The following is a 17,674-nucleotide window of genomic DNA, read 5'->3' as shown; positions in this document are numbered from 1 at the left end:
TCTCTCTGTCTCTCTCTCTCTGTGTTCTCTCTCTCTCTCTCTCTCTCTCTCTCTCTCTCTCTCTCTCTGTCTCTCTCTCTCTGTTTCTCTCTCTCTCTCTCTCTCTCTCTCTGTTTCTCTCTCTGTTTCTCTCTCTCTCTCAACACACACACAAACAAAGTGTAAAGCCCCCCAAAAGTCAGGCGATACTTGGTTGTGAATAATGTAATGATGATCCACGTTCTCTTCTTTGGAAGATGAACTGTGATAGAGGCATGCCTCCAGTAGGCGGTGATAGTGCTTTATGTTACTGGACTATTTTTTACTTTTATGGGCTTTTGCCTCCCGATCTGACATTGGCTACTATGCAATTTTATGAACATGTGAGTTGTTTTGTGACAAAAAAAGTTATCCAACTGTGTTATCATTGAGTTTAGCCTAGCCTATTGCCCAGGCTAGGAATCCGTCTTTGACCAAAATGTTCAGCTTCATTCACACTTTATAATATAAACCACAGAACAAAAACGTTGAAAATGGTAAAATAATGTTTTTCTCCTTGGACTTGTGGTTAGAGTGCCTTCCCTAAAGTCAATCCCTGGCCGAGTCACACCAAATACTGTACAAATGGGACCTGATGTGTCGCCTCCAAACTCGTCATCAAGCTCGAGACCCTGGGTCTCGACCCCGCCCTGTGCAACTGGGTACTGGACTTCCTGACGGGCCGCCCCCAGGTGGTGAGGGTAGGTAACAACATCTCCACCCCGCTGATCCTCAACACTGCGGCCCCACAAGGGTGCGTTCTGAGCCCTCTCCTGCACTCCCTGTTCACCCACGACTGCGTGGCCATGCACGCCTCCAACTCAATCATCAAGTTTACGGACGACACTACAGTGGAAGGCTTGATTACCAACAACGACGAGACGGCCTACAGGGAGGAGGTGAGGGCCCTCGGAGTGTGGTGTCAGGAAAATAACCTCACACTCAACGTCAACAAAACTAAGGAGATGATTGTGGACTTCAGGAAACAGCAGAGGGAGCACCCCCCTATCCACATCGATGGGACAGTAGTGGAGAGGGTAGTAAGTTTTAAGTTCCTCGGCGTACACATCACAGACAAACTGAATTGGTCTACCCACACAGACAGTGTTGTGAAGAAGGCGCAGCAGCGCCTCTTCAACCTCAGGAGGCTGAAGAAATGTGGCTTGTCACCAAAAGCACTCACAAACTTCTACAGATGCACAATCGAGAGCATCCTGCCGGGCTGTATCACCACCTGGTATGGCAACTGCTCCGCCCACAACCGTAAGGCTTTCCAGAGGGTAGTGAGGTCTGCACAACGCATCACCGGGGGCAAACTCCCTGCCCTCCAGGACACCTACACCACCCGATGTCACAGGAAGGCCATAAAGATCATCAAGGACAACAACCACCCGAGCCACTGCCTGTTCACCCCACTATCATCCAGAAGGTGAGGTCAGTACAGGTGCATCAAAGCAGGGACCGAGAGACTGAAAAACAGCTTCTATCTCAAGGCCATCAGACTGTTAAACAGCCACCACTAACATTGAGTGGCTGCTGCCAACACACTGACTCAACTCCAGCCACTTTAATAATGGGAATGTAAAATATATCACTAGCCAATTTGAACAATGCTTCTTAATATAATGTTTACATACCCTACATTACTCATCTCATATGTATATGTATCTACTGTACTCTATATCATCTACTGCCTCTTTATGTAATACATGTATCAATAGCCACTTTAAACTATGCCACTTTGTATACATACCCTACATGACTCATCTCATATGTATATACTGTACTCGATACCATCTACTGCATCTTGCCTATGCAGTTCTGTACCAACACTCATTCATATATCTTTATGTACATATTCTTTATCCCTTTACACTTGTGTGTATAAGGTAGTAGTTTTGGAATTGTTAGGTTAGATTACTCATTGGTTATTACTGCATTGTCGGAACTAGAAGCACAAGCATTTCGCTACACTCGCATTAACATCTGCTAACCCTGTGTATGTGACAACTAAATGTGATTTTTGATTTGATTCTTGGCACTCAGCATTAAGGATATAGATTGGGGGTTAAGGCCCTGCGATAGACTAGCACCCTGTCCATTCACCAAGCTGCCTCACGCTACAGAAACAGGATTTGTAGGCTCCTGCCCTATGAGCCGTTCCGGCTCGCACACGGCTACTTACTTGCTGTAGTCAGTGACTATTTGCATATAAATCATATGCTCCTTTCTCGATTAGCTACACTGGTCTGCAACTAACTTCCACAACATATTTTTAGTTGTTTCACTATTGCGGAAGCAAGGCAAATCCCAGAACTATACGCCTACCCGTGGAATGAAAAGGTAGGTTATTTATCTATAATTAACGATTTAACCTACATATTTTATCCTATTGAATACATAGACCTATTTACCTTGAATATTAAACTGGATACATTATTGATGTTATCCACCCTATGTGTTGACAACTCTTTAACAGAGCAAGTTACAGTATTGGATTTCCGACTACGTCTTTCACTTCCATATTCAGTTTTGTATTTCGAGTCAATGTAACGCCGCTGAAGCTCCTCAGCCTACTCCTCCATTCGTTCGGAAATATATTATTGTTACTATTTACATGATGGGAGATTGTGATTGACCAGTAATAGAGCAATGTATCCATTAGTCTCGTATCAACGCTAGAAGGAAATACCCGACCGAGGACCGGGTAGCAAGCCATGGCTACTGCGCAGGACTCCATCTACATGAAATCCGCTGACCTAATCAAAAAGGAGCCTCTGGACTACGGTGGATTCGGTACAGTGTATCTGTGCTATCACAAAACCCTCGGCCAGGTGGTTCTGAAGACCATCTACACCGGGCCACCGCGTAATGAGTGAGTATAATGGGCTATGGTAGAGAGGATGGCCCCTGTGTCTGTAAGTGTTGTGACTGTCACGCTCTACTGAGTTTCATATTGTAGTCTAAACCAGGGATTCCTAAACTGTTTCACTCAGGGACTCCCTTCCAGCATTGGGAGTACCAGCGGGTAGTTCTAGGCTACACTTATCCTTTCCTGTGACAGAAAGGACGATAAAACCAGAGAAATTGGGTGTCTATACACATGTTCCTGTGATGTCTATAGTGATAAAGTAGGCTACAGTAGGCGGCCCAGTTAATACGTAGGGATACATCTCCAAGTGAACATATTTCCCTAGCTCGTAGTCTTGACCAAGCCTTCCTCCCTCTCTCCCTCAGGGGCAGTAAGCAGTCCCTGCTAGAGGAGGGCAGCCTGATGAGCAGACTGAACCATGAACGGGTGGTCAAGCTGCTGGGGGTGATCCTGGAGGATGGGGACTACTCTCTGGTCATGGAGCTCCTCCCTAAAGGCAACCTGCTGGCCATGCTGGACCGGGTGAGAGGAGATCACAAAAACAATTAACTTAGTCTACAATGTCACTATATGAATGAGGTTAGGTCCTGGACTCACTGCAGAGATGGAAGGTTTTCAAACAGAACTCCATATCAGATATTCTCTATGTAATATCAACAAGCTATTTTCTCTCTGGGCAAACAACTTGTATATATGCCTGTCTTTTCACCAGGTACCTGTGCTGATATCCATCAAGGGCAGGATCATACTGGAGATTCTGGAGGGGATGGTGTACTTGATGAAGAACCGTGTCATACACAAAGATCTCAAACCAGAAAACATACTGGTGGACAAGGATTTTCACATCAAGGTACAGCACACACTATATAATATGCTTTATTACTTTTTATATCATTGACTTTACGGTGTGTGTGTGAAGTCCCACAAGAATAGTAAACAAAGACAAATTTGACCAACTGGTCAAATGCTATTTCTAGGTGGTTACGGTTAGAATTAGGTTTAGTGTTAGGTGAGCTAGGGTTAGGAGCTAGGGTTAGGGGTTAGGGAAAATAGGATTTTGGGACTGAATTGTGGGTCCCCCACAAGGTTAGTTATGCAAGACTGTGTGTGTGTGTATACATGTGTATCTGTGTATTGATGTCTCTGTGTTCGATGTATGTGTATGAAAATGGATGTGTGTGTAATCTGTGTATGCAATGCATGTACATGTATGAATATGCATGTCTGTATCTGTGCTCCAGATTGCAGACCTGGGCCTGGCCACCTGTCAGACGTGGAGCAGGCTGACTAAGGAGGAGTCTCGCAGGCAGAGCCGGCTGGCGCGTCCTGGGGCTGGGGGAGTGGGGGGCAGGGCAGCCGGTACTCTGTGCTACATGGCTCCCGAGCACCTGGACAGCATCCACACACGCTCCTCTGAGAAGTCTGACGTCTATAGCTTTGCTATTGTCGTATGGGTCATCCTCACTGGCAGTGAGCCATATGAAAGTGAGTGTTGCTCACTCACTCTACAGAGGACTGTTGCATTCAAATGAATCTGATGCGATTTCAGCCATATATATACTGAACAAAAATGTAAATGTAACACGCAACAATTTAGAAGATTTTACTGAATTACAGTTCGTGTAAGGAAATCAATCCATTTAAATTAATTTACTGGGCCGTAATCTATAGATTTCACATGACTGGGAATACAGATATGCATCTATTTATCAGAGATACCTTCAAAAAACCGGTAGGGCGTGTATAAGAACACCAGTCAGTATCTGGTGTGACTACCATTTGCCTCATGCAGCACGACACATCTCCTTCGCATAGAGTTGAAGAGAGTTGTCCCACTCCTCTTCAATGGCTGTGCGAAGTTGCTGAAGACTGGCGGGAACTGGAACACGCTGTCGTACACGTGATCCAGACCATCGCAAACATGCTCAATGGTTGACATGTCTGGTGGTGAGTATGCAGGCCATGGAAGAACTGTGACATTTTCAGCTTCCAGGAATTGTGTAGAGATCCTTGCGACATGGGGATGTGAATTATCATGCTGAAACATGAGGTGATGGCAACGGATGAATGGCACGGCAATGGGCCTCAGGATCTTTTCACAGTATCTCTGTGCATTCAAATTGCCATCGATAAAATGCAATTATGTTCATTTTCCATAGCTTATGCCTGCCCATGCCATAACCCCATTGCCACCATGGGGCACTCTGTTCACAATGTTGACATCAGAAAACCACTCACCCACACATCGCCATACATGTGGTCTGCAGTTGTGAGGCCGGTTGGACGTACCGTCAAATGTTCTAAAACGACATTGGAGGCGGCTTATTGTGGAGAAATTAACATTGAATTATCTGGCAACAGCTCTGGTGGGCATTCATGCAGTCAGCATTGCAATTGCACACTTCCTCAACACTTGAGACATCTCTGGCGTTGTGTTGTGTGACAAAACTGCAAATTTTAGTGTGGCCGTTTATTCTCCCCAGCACAAGGTGCACCTGTGTAATGATCATGCTGTTTAATCGGCTTCTTGATATGCCACACCTGTCAGGTGGATGGATTATCTTGTCAAAGGAGAAATGCTCACTAACAGGGATAAAAAGACCATTTGTGCACATTTGAGAGAAATAAGCTTTTTGTGCATATGGAACATTTCTGGGATCTTTTATTTCAGCTCATGAAACCAACACTTGACATGTTGTGTAAATGTTTTTGTTCAGTGTAGTTTGTGAACTCAGATATATTTTATAGTAAGAGGTCCTTTGTTCTTTTTTTATGAATGGATAAGATTTGAGATCAAATTTGAATGCACTGAATTAATAATGGATAAGTGGATTTCAGATGCTCGGAGTGAGGACCATATCTGCCAGTGTGTCCGTAAAGGTGATCGTCCTGATGAAGACCTCATCTCTGCTGATACTCCTGTAGAGATCACAGAGCTAATGAAGAGATGCTGGCATCAGGATCCACAACTACGACCAACATTCCAAGGTGCGTGTGCATGTGTGTAGTGAGATTGAGGTACGGGAATTCCTAAACACAGTACAATGCATTACAGTATACACAATGCCAATCAATACAATGTTATTTGTATAGCACTTTGTCCCAGCACAAATCATGAAACCCAAACCTAACCCCCTTGAATAGCAAGTTCAGGTCAACAGAAGCTTGGTATCTGAAAGGTCTGGCAATAGGTAACGATGCTTCGTGGGAGGCAGTTGTTGTGTTCAGAGGGTTACTGTTTCGAGCCGAGGTTGGGGCAAGGAGAGGGACGGAAGCAATACTGTTACACGTGTACAGACATGGCATTAAAAGGGGTGTATGTTTCTCTCACATACATACACACACACACACACACACACATGCACAAACGTGTATATACACATACATACATACATACATGCATACATGCATATATACATACATACATACATACAGTGGGGCAAAAAAGTATTTAGTCAGCCACCAATTGTGCAAGTTCTCCCACTTAAAAAGATGAGAGAGGCCTGTCATTTTCATTATAGGTACACTTCAACTATAACAGACAAAATGAGAATAAAAAAATCCAGAAAATCACATTGTAGGATTTTTTATGAATTTATTTGCAAATTATGGTGGAAAATAAGTATTTGGTCAATAACAAAAGTTTATCTCAATACTTTGTTATATACCCTTTGTTGGCAATGACAGAGGTCAAACGTTTTCTGTAAGTCTTCACAAGGTTTTCACACACTATTGCTGGTATTTTGGCCCATTCCTCCATGCAGATCTCCTCTAGAGCAGTGATGTTTTGGGGCTGTTGCTGGGCAACAGGGACTTTCAACTCCCACCAAAGATTTTCTATGGGGTTGAGATCTGGAGACTGGCTAGGCCACTCCAGGACCTTGAAATGCTTCTTACGAAGCCACACCTTCGTTGCCCGGGTGGTGTGTTTGGGATCATTGTCATGCAGAAAGACCCAGCCACCTTTCATCTTCAATGCCCTTGCTGATGGAAGGAGGTTTTCACTCAAACTCTCACGATTACATGGCCCCATTCATTATTTCCTTTACACGGATCAGTCCCAAAGCATGATGTTTCCACCCCCATGCTTCACAGTAGGTATGGTGTTATTTGGATGCAACTCAGCATTCTTTGTCCTCCAAACACGACAAGTTGAGCTTTTACCAAAAAGTTATATTTTGGTTTCATCTGACCATATGACATTCTCCCAATCTTCTTCTGGATCATCCAAATGCTCTCTAGCAAACTTCAGACGGGCCTGGACATGTACTGGCTTAAGCAGGGGGACACGTCTGGCACTGCAGGATTTGAGTCCCTGGTGGCGTAGTGTGTTACTGATGGTAGGCTTTGTTACTTTGGTCCCAGCTCTCTGCAGGTCATTCACTAGGTCCCCCCGTGTGGTTCTGGGATTTTTGCTCACCGTTCTTGTGATCGTTTTGACCTCACGGGGTGAGATCTTGCGTGGAGCCCCAGATCGAGGGAGATTATCAGTGGTTTCCTAATAATTGCTCCCACAGTTGATTTCTTCAAACCAAGCTGCTTACCTATTGGAGATTCAGTCTTCCCAGCCTGGTGCAGGTCTACAATTTTGTTTCTGGTGTCCTTTGACAGCTCTTTGGTCTTGGCCATAGTGGAGTTTGGAGTGTGACTGTTTGAGGTTGTGGACAGGTGTCTTTTATACTGATAACAAGTTCAAACAGCTGCCATTTATACAGGTAACGAGTGGAAGACAGAGGAGCCTCTTAAAGAAGAAGTTACAGGTCTGTGAGAGCCAGAAATCTTAATTGTTTGTAGGTGACGAAAATACTTATTTTCCATTGTAATTTGCAAACAAATTCATAAAAAAATCCTACAATGTGATTTTCTGGATTTCTTTTCTCATTTTGTCTGTCATAGTTGAAGTCTACCTAAAATTACAGGCCTCTCATCTTTTTAAGTGGGAGAACTTGCACAATTGGTGGCTGACTAAATACTTTTTTGCCCCACTATATATACATACATACATACATACCGTTGAAGTTGGGAAGTTTACATACAGTTAGGTTTGAGTCATTAAAACACATTTTTCAACCACTCAACCATAACCAATTTTTCCAACAATTGTTTACAGACAGATTATTTAACTTATAATTCACTGTATCACAATTCCAGTGGGTCAGAAGTTTACATACACTAAGTTGACTGTGCTTATAAACAGCATGAACAATTCCAGAAAATTATGTCATGGCTGTAGAAGCTTCTGATAAGCTAATTGACATCATTTGAGTCAATTGGAGGTGTACCTGTGGATGGATTTCAAGGCCTACCTTCAAACTCAGTGCTTCTTTGCTTGACATTATGGGAAAATCAAAAGAAATCAGCCAAGACCTCAGAAAAAAATTGTAGACCTCCACAAGTCTTGTTCATCCTTGGCAGCAATTTCCAAATGCCTGAAGGTGCCACGTTCATCTGTACAAACAATAGTACGCAAGTATAAACACCATGGGACCACGTAGCCGTCATACCACTCAGGAAGGAGACGCGTTCTGCAAATCAATCCCAGAACAACAGCAAAGGACCTTGTGAAGGTGCTGGAGGAAACAGTTACAAAAGTATCTATATCCACAGTAAAACGAGTCCTATATCGACATAACCTGAAAGGCCGCTCAGCAAGGAAAAAGCCACTGCTCCAAAACCTCCATAAAAAAGCCAGACTACGGTTTGCAACTGCACATGGGGACAAAAGATCATACTTTTTTCAGAAATATCCTCGTCTGATGAAACAAGAATATAACTGTTTGGCCAAAAAGACCATTGTTATGTTTGGAGGAAAAAGGGTGAGGCTTGCAATCCGAAGAACACCATCCCAACCATGAAGCACGGGGGTGTTAGCATCACATTGTGGGGGTGCTTTGCTGCAGGAGGGACTGGTGCGCTTCACAAAATAGATGGCTTCATGAGGAAGGAAAATTACGTGTATATATGGAAGCAACATCTTAAGATATCAGCCAGGAAGTTAAAGCTTGGTCGCAAATGGGTCTTCCAAATGGACAATGACCCCAAGCATACTTCCAAAGTTGTGGCAAAATGGCTTAAGTACAACAAAGTTAAGGTATTGGAGTGGCCATCAAAGCCCTGACCTCAATCCTATAGAAAATGTGTGGGCAGAACTGAAAAAGCGTGTGCGAGCAAGGCGGCCTACAAACCTGACTCATTTACACCAGCTCTGTCAGGGGGAATGGGACAATATTCACCCAATTTATTGTGGGGAGCGTGTGGAAGGCTAACAAATGTTTGACCCTTTTCACGGGTGTCGTTGGAAGTAGACCAAAGTTCAGCGTGGTGAGCATACATTTCTCCTTTTATTTAAAATGTCGCCAACAAAACGAGAAACAAAAAAACAACCGTGAAGCTCACAGGGCTATAGTGCCACTAACAAAGATAACTACCCACACTGAAAGGATAGAAAAAGGGCTACCTAATATGATTCCAAATCAGAAACAATGATAGACAGCTGCCCCTGATTGAGAACCATACCCGGCCACCACATAGAAACACAAATCATAGAAATAAAGGACATATTATGCCCACACAAATCACACCCTGACCAAACCAAAAAGAGACATAAAAAAGGCTCTCTAAGGTCAGGGCATGACAGTACCCCCCCCCCCCAAAGGTGCTGACTCCGGCCGCAAAACCTGAACCTGTAGGGGAGGGTCTGGGTGGACATCTATCCGCGGTGGCGGCTCTGGTGCGGGACGTAGACCCCGCTCCACCTCTGGCTCACACCGCTTTGGTGGCGCCTCTGGTGTGAGGACCCTCGCCGCCGACCCCGGACTGGGGACCCTCGCTGTTGGCTGGGCGCCGACGCCGGGGGCTCCGGACTGGAGGCCGTCGCCGGGGGCTCCGGACTGGAGGCCGTCGGCCGTCGCCGGGGGCTCCGGACTGGAGGCCGTTGCCGGAGGCTCCGGACTGGAGGCCGTCGGTGGAGGCTTCGTGCCATGACTCACTGGAGGTTTCTTGCCATGGATCATCACTGGAGGCTTCTTGCCATGGATCATCACTGGAGGCTTCTTGCCATGGCTCATCACTGGAGGCTTCGTGCCATGGATCATCACTGGAGGCTTCGTGCCATGGATCATCACTGGAGGCTTCGTGCCATGGATCACCACTGGAGGCTTCGTGCCATGGATCATCACTGGAGGCTTCGTGCCATGGATCATCACTGGAGGCTTCGTGCCATGGATCATCACTGGAGGCTTCTTGCCATGGATCATCACTGGAGGCTGTCCCTGATATATAGAGAGAGAGACTCTCTACCCGGCACAGTATGAAGAGGACTGGCCACCCCTCAGCCTTGTTCCTCTAGGTTTCTTCCTAGGTTCCTGCCTTTCTAGGGAGTTTTCCCTAGCCACTGTGCTTCTGTAATGCTTGCTGTTTGGGGTTTTAGGCTGGGTTTCTGTATAAGCACTTTGTGACATCTGCTGATGTAAAAAGGGCTTTATAAATAAATGTGATTGAATTTGCAGAGCACTTATAACTTGTACATTTCAACACATATTCAAAACTACTGCAATATGCAGCATATTGGTACATGCAGATATCTTCACAAGTCAACCTTGGACCTACGAATCAATTAGTACTGCAACAAGCATCAATTCAAGCGAGCCCATGGCATTCACAAGTCTAATGTTGCATCATGGTCTAATACTGTCATGAGAATTTTCAATCCCAATGAAAATAACTATCAATCAATAGCTTTGACCAATCCCAGAGGTTTGTAAGACCATGGGTATAATAATAATAATTAGGCAAAGACTCAGCTTTATGCAAAAGATTAGTACAGTTTATTCAGAGAACGTTCTGAAGTCCATTATACAAAGGCATCCATTTTATAGCTGCGCACATACTTCCACAAAGACAGTAGGTATCCTACGCACATACATACAAACAAACAGATATCCTACGCACATACATACAAACAAACAGATATCCTACGCACATACATACACACAAACAGTTGGTGAGTTTTATCCTTCTCCATAGTTCTCACCACTGTGTATCACTACCCAGCCGACAGTTCCATTCCCCCGAGATTAGGGGAATCTTGAGAAGTACTCCCTATGCTATCATAATTTTCCCAGAGGCCTAGCCAGGTCGGTCCAAACACAGTTTAACTGTTCTCGGTTTTTTTTCTTCGGCACACACATACAAGTTCAAATCCTAAGCTACGCCTTGTTCAGACAGTCTGTGTTTTTCCACTATACAGATACATTGTTTCATCTAATTCTGACTAAAACTACACACATCATTAGATTATAATTGTATGATTCTAATACATTTCATACAAATATAAGGTTTCAGAGTGGAATTATTTTATCATTATCTTTTATCAGACTATTCTGTGGCTGTTGCTATGTTAGTCATATGACTGCTCTGATTTCACATGTTCTCTATACAGAGGGCTACAACACCTTCCTGCCCGTCTACAGGGAGAAGTTAGAGCCAGATGTAGAGAGGGACTCACTTGGTCTCAGAGTAAGTTGCTTGTGTGAACAAAGTGACAGCATCGTCACGAGTACATTATTGAATGAACCAAGTGCACAACAAATCAAAGACCAAAACAAATACAGTAACTAAATGAAAGATATTAATGGGTGTTTAATATTACCATAATATTACCAAATATATCATAAGGTCCATAACACTTTTTTAAACTGATCTGTTTCATTGGCATGCAGGACTTGTACGAGGGGCCAGAGGAGCTGGTGGAGAAGATGAAATCTTTATCCATGTCCCCTGAGAGCCTTAAAGCAGGTGAGCAGTCTGAGCACAACGTGAGGCAGGCTTCATGACCCTGGCCCTCTATAGCTCTCAGTCTTACAAGTCTACACCGCTCTCTGCATCTTTATACATGACGTACACCTCCAGAACACTATGTCTTACAACTCCACTCACTGCCTTGTTAAACAGTGTCAGCGTGGTGTAGGCTTTGTCAAGTTTAATATATAATATACTTTACCTGAGCCCACGGATCCAAAAGTTTGGACAAAGTGCACTGAATTATTGGACATGAAAGAAAAGGGATACAACAATTCAATGGGATGGGATGCACAAAGACCTTTACTTGAATTTTTCCAGTATTTTATAGGTTCAGCAAATCCCCTTATAGTTTGGGATACCTTTAAATGTACCTTCAGGGGTCATTCAATATTCATCAATAATAAAAAGCAGTTTCTGTCTAAAGAAACAAGACTAATAAGGGAAATCCATGAACTAATAGTACAGGTAGATAGCAATAAAAACAATAGTACAGAGATACAAAATAAGTTAGAGGAAAATCAAAAAGAACTTGAGGAACTTATTCAAGAATGATCAAATCTAATCTATTACAAAAATAAAGCAAACTGGATGGAATATGGAGAAAAATACACAAAATTCTTCCCGAATCTCCAATACAGGAACACTAACAAAAAGAATTGCAGAAACTCGTTACTGAAGACGGAGTCATCTATGATTCTCCGAATGGTATTTTAAAAGTGGAAGCTAATTATTTTAGGCAGATGTTCTCTTTTCCGTCTCATCCTCTCCCACTGAATGAAGATTACAGTACGGAATTCTTTCATAATAATATAAAAAATGGAAAATTAACAAAATGTACAGAAAGATCAGTGCGAAGGCCAAATTACAGAGGAATAACTTTTTGAGGCTATTAAATTGTTTCAGTCTGGAAAAACCCCAGGGCTTGATGGCATACCGGTAGCGGTATATCAAATATTTTTTGATATACTAAAAGCTCCATTGTTAGATTGTTTTAACTACTCCTATAGAAATGGTAGTCTGTCAGGTACTCAGCAGGAAGGTCCGATTTCTCTATTATTAAAACAAGACCCAAATATAAAGACCCGGTCTATCAAAAAAAAAACTGGAGGCCCCTTACACTTGCAAAATGCATAGCACTCAGAATTAAAAGGGTTTTACCAGGTATTGTTCATCCTGATCAGACAAGTTTGTTACATTAATGATACATTGGAGATAATATACTACAACTACTAGAAATAACAGAACATCATGAAACCTATAAGCAGCCAGGAATTATATTTATAGCAGATTTTGATAAAGTAAGACTGGATTTTATTTATAAATGCCTGGATGTTTTCAATTTCATTAATTCTCTTGTAAAATGGGTAAAAATAATGTATAGCAACCCCAGGTGTAAAATAGTAAATTACAGCTACTTCTCAGAGAGTTTTGAATTGTCAAGAGGAGTGTCCGCAGTCACCATACCTATTCGTTATGGCCATCAAAATGCTAGCTATTAAAATCAGATCCAATAACAACATTAGAGGATTAGAAATCCAAGGCTTAAAAACAAAGCTGTCCATGTATGCCGATGACTCAAGTTTTATATAAGTCTGTTAACTAGATCCCTGCAATGTCTCTTTAAAGATCTAGATAACTTTTCTGCACTCTCTGGACTACAGCCTAATTATGATAAGTGTACAATATTACGTATTGGATCCTTAAAAATACAACTTTTACATTACCTTGCAGCTTACTTATAAAATGGGCTGATGGTGAAGTAGACATACTCTGTATTCATATCACAAAAAATAGAAATAAATAAGCTCTCCACAATGAATTTCAATAGAAACCTTGTAAAAATAGACAAGATCCTGCAACCATGGAGAGGTAAATACCTGTCTATTTATGGAAAAATTGCCCCGATTAACTCCTTAGTCATCTCAGTTTACTCACTTACTTATGGTGCTGCCTACTCCTGATGATTTGTTGAGCTTTTTTTTTTTCTCGCTTTATCTGGGACGCTAAACCAGACAAAATAAAACGTACCTATCTATATAATGCATAGGAAATGGGTGGGTTGAGATTGTTAATTATAAAAGCACTAAACCTCTCTAAAAGCTTCACTCATTCAAAAGTTTTATTTGAACCCTAAATGGTCCTCAAGTAGATTACTAAGAAAAGCCCATCCATTGTTTAAAAATGGTATTTTTGCCTTTGTGCAGATTGCCATGTCTCATTTTCGTTTAATATAAAATGATACTTTTTTCAAAGTATCTGTTTTTTTCAAACAAGCATTGCAGAGCTGGCTACAATTTCAATTTCATCCCCCTGAAAAGATAGAACAAATATTATGGCTGAACTCAAATGTGCTGGGTGATAAAATATCTGTATTTATGGGAAAGATGATTGAAAAGGGTATTTTGTTTTTAAATTATATTGTAATGGTAGAGTTATGTCCTTCATGGAGTTATCAGAATTGTATTGGAAGGTCTGCTCATTCCAAGAGTACAACCAATTGATACAGCATTGCCCCAAAAATGGAGGAGGCGGGTGGCAGCGGGTGGAGGTAGGGAACTGGTCTGTTTGCCCAATATAAAGGATCAAAACTGGCGGAGGAATAATAATAGCATAAATAGGAAAGTATACCAGTTTCATTTGAGGACCAGGATGTTGACAACTGTGCCATACAGATTGCAAAATAGTTGGGAAGAGATTTTTTGATGTACCGATTCCATGGTACAGGGTGTATGAGTTGATATATAAAACAATGCAAGATTCAAGACTTCGTGCTTTTCAGCTAAAATTATTTACAGAATTCTTGCCACCAATTTTTTAAATTATATTTGGGGCGTAAAATCATCGAAGCGCTGCAGATTTTGTTGTGAAGATACAGAATCAATAGACCATTTATTTTGGTATTGCCCTCAGGTAGCCTGTTTCTGGTCTCAGGTTCAGGAATGGCTGAAAATGCATAGCATTGATCTAAAATTGACCCTAGAAATAGTACTGTTAGGAGATCTGGAGAGACCGGGTCAGTCAATTACTAATACTCTTAGTAAAAGTATTTATCTTCAACACGCAATCTGTAGATTCTAATCGATTAGATAGATTGAAATTGTACGTTAAACATATGTGAAAGATATTTGTTGTGTAGAAACACAAAGTGGGTGGCCAGCAGAGATAGATGGGACGGGCTGAGGTAAGCTGAGGGTTGGTATGTGGAATTGGAGACAAGTGGGAGTGGAGTTGCTGTGTGTGAGGGGGAATGATGGTTAAAAGATAAAGGGGGGAAAAAAAGTCTAAATAAAATATAATAAAAGTAGATTTGAATGACACTAAGTGGTAGTGTTTTATACAACTAATCTCAAATGGTTGAGGGACAGCTATTGGGGAACTGTGGGGGGATCTTGGAGGGTTCGGGTTCACAAGATTGTGATCATGAAAAAGGAAATGAAGACATTTTATATCACTATCATGCACACGCACCCTCACACATAAGGATGGCTCTGTTGCATGTTTGATACATGTTTGATAGTGTCTTGATGCTGTAGTGTTTGTCCTTCATGTTATAATACTTTAATGTTACCACTTCCTTGTGTTTTTTGTAATAAATAATAAAACATCATTTAAAAGACCTTTACTTGAGATCTTTGCCCGTTCCTAGATTTTCCATTCAAATCTCTCACTCTCATCAATAATCAAACCATTAATACGACAAGTTGGATCTTTATACGACAACACATGGATCTTAATTTAGAATTCAGCTATTCAAAATGAACCCTCTACCCCTTCTCCCTATAGACCGGCTGGCTCCCTTACTGAGCTCAGACAGTGCTAGGGCTGTTCGTATAGAGGCTGGTCCAGTGGAGGCCTGCATCGAGGACCTGAACCTCTTCCTCCGCTGTGAGCACTCCCTTATCCAGCCAGATGTCCGGGCCCTCAGCCCCACCTCGGGCCTGGAGCTCAAAATGGTCAACGAACTCTCAGCCCTGGAAGTCAAACTAGCCCAGCAGTTGGAATATCACAAATACGCCAGCTACAGCCAGATGGACCAGCTTGACTTCAGCCCCTACCATAATCCTCACCCTTCCACCCCACAGCGCCTCAGCTCACAGGACCCCACCACCAACAGAGGGCTCCCCAAAACCCAGGCCGTCCAGCCCAGCAGTGTGGAGGTGAACCCCCACCGCCGTCTTTCTAGCCTAGGAGTGTACAAGGCCGCGGACCCCTCAGGGGCCACCACACCCAGGTGCCAGCTTTCCAGCCACATGCCTGAGTCCTCCAGCAGCCCCTCTCTAAGCCAGGGAAAGTACTCCCCCCAGCAGCAGTATCCCTACGCCCAGTACTACCGCCTCCAGTCCTGGCCAGCCTACCCAGTGCCAGAGTCAGCTGCCCCAGACCTCACTGCAGGGCTGCGCCTGAACTCGTGTGCCATGGTTAGACCTCCACAGGACCCAGGTAGGGGTGAAGCACAGAGATTACAGTGCTTGATACCACTATTACCATTACTAAAGCTGATGCAGATTCCCCAATCAGCATGATAGCGATCTACCACTTCAATTAGAAAAGCATTTATGAGAAACAGTGTGTGTGTGTGTTGGTTTCAGGAGGCCTGTTCATCCAGAATGCCAGAGGGATCCAGATAGGGAGCAACAACATACTCAGCATCAGGGACCACAAGTCTTACAGCAGGTCAGCCAGCTCTCTCTCCAATGGGGCAAACTCACACTCTCTACTCAAAGAGACACTGCAGATGAACGGTAAGAACAGAAACCTGCAAAGAGGAGCCTACTTCCTGAAAATAGACATCTTCCTATCTTTCTATGTCATGTTTTCTACTTTTAGTCCCATATTTTGTATCTAGCCACAATATAAGGGTTCTTACATTGTTTGTTTACTGGAATGAATGGAAAGGCGTCAATGTGTTTGATACCATATCAGCCATTTTAATGAGCCTGCCCTCCTATATCTCTTCCCAACAGCCTCCTCTGTTGGGGTTATAGTTGGGTTGGATAGTTCAACTAAGACCATGGGGCATTTATAACTGGTATTATTTAACAGTAAATTGCAATGTATCATTAATTGAAATTAAATTATCAAAAACCCTTATATCACAGACACGGGTCTTTAACTTCCATTTTACACAATATGTTCTGTTGTGTCCTGTCCCGTGTTCAGACGACCAGGCAGTGACTGAAGAGCACCTTGATCTCCTGAGAGAAAACATCGGGAAGGAATGGAAGCGCTGTGCCCGTCGTCTGGGCCTGAGCGAGGTGGAGGTGGACACCATTGACCAGGACTACCATCGTGACGGATTGCCTGAGAAGGTGCACCAGATGCTGGAGCGCTGGAGGATGAAGGAGGGCTATGTGGGCTGCACAGTGGGCCAGCTCTGCAGAGCACTGGAGAACTGTGTCAAAGTAGACCTGGTAAAGAAGCTTCTTCATGCCTGCAGGACCAATACTTTTCCATAGGTACAGTAGACTATCTATTCCAGTACCCCCTACCCCTAACCCAGAGAGAGACTTTCTACTCCAGCACCCACCCATGAGTGTACAGGTTATACGGAACCCAAACCGGCTGCACATGTGTGCCATCATGCATACATTTATTTTGTCCCCCCACATCAAATGTGATTACGACACGCAGGTTAAAATATCAAAAACTCTGAACCAATTACATTAATTTGGGGACAGGTCGAAAAGCTTTAAACATTTATGGCAATTTAGCTAGCTAGCTTACACTTGCTGTTGCTAGCTAATTTGTCCTGGGATATAAACATTGAGTTGTTAATTTACCTGAAATCCACAAGGTCCTCTACTTTGACAATTAATCTACAAATAAAAACGGTCAACCGAATCATTTCTAGTCATCTCTCCTGTCACGCCCTGACCTTAGAGATCCTTTTTATGTCTCTATTTTGGTTGGTCAGGGCATGAGTTGGGGTGGGCATTCTATGTTTTGTGTTTCTATGATTTTCTATTTATATGTTTTGGCCGG

General features: G+C 43.0%; 1 protein-coding gene across 2 annotated transcripts; it reads left to right on the top strand.

Annotated features, from left to right (window-relative positions):
* Positions 1-2,291: 2,291 nt before the first annotated feature.
* LOC139387036 (receptor-interacting serine/threonine-protein kinase 1-like) lies at positions 2,292-17,533 on the top strand. 2 transcript variants are annotated; one of them, XM_071133006.1, is made up of 11 exons: positions 2,292-2,361; positions 2,684-2,893; positions 3,256-3,412; positions 3,603-3,740; positions 4,132-4,375; positions 5,729-5,878; positions 11,331-11,407; positions 11,611-11,686; positions 15,476-16,132; positions 16,282-16,434; positions 16,853-17,533. In XM_071133006.1, the coding sequence occupies exons 2-11, from the start codon at positions 2,736-2,738 to the stop codon at positions 17,146-17,148; spliced, it is 2,106 nt and encodes a 701-aa protein (XP_070989107.1). In that variant the 5' UTR covers positions 2,292-2,361; positions 2,684-2,735; the 3' UTR covers positions 17,149-17,533. The 2 variants fall into 2 exon arrangements, with proteins under 2 accessions (XP_070989107.1, XP_070989109.1); XM_071133008.1 differs by having other exon boundaries at positions 16,282-16,366; positions 16,853-16,963.
* Positions 17,534-17,674: the final 141 nt, after the last annotated feature.

Source organism: Oncorhynchus clarkii, chromosome 28 (genome assembly GCF_045791955.1).
Source record: "Oncorhynchus clarkii lewisi isolate Uvic-CL-2024 chromosome 28, UVic_Ocla_1.0, whole genome shotgun sequence".
NCBI classification, from domain to species: Eukaryota; Metazoa; Chordata; class Actinopteri; order Salmoniformes; family Salmonidae; genus Oncorhynchus; species Oncorhynchus clarkii.
The sequence above is the reverse complement of the archived record's forward strand: the minus strand, read 5'-3'. Positions and strand labels throughout refer to the sequence as shown.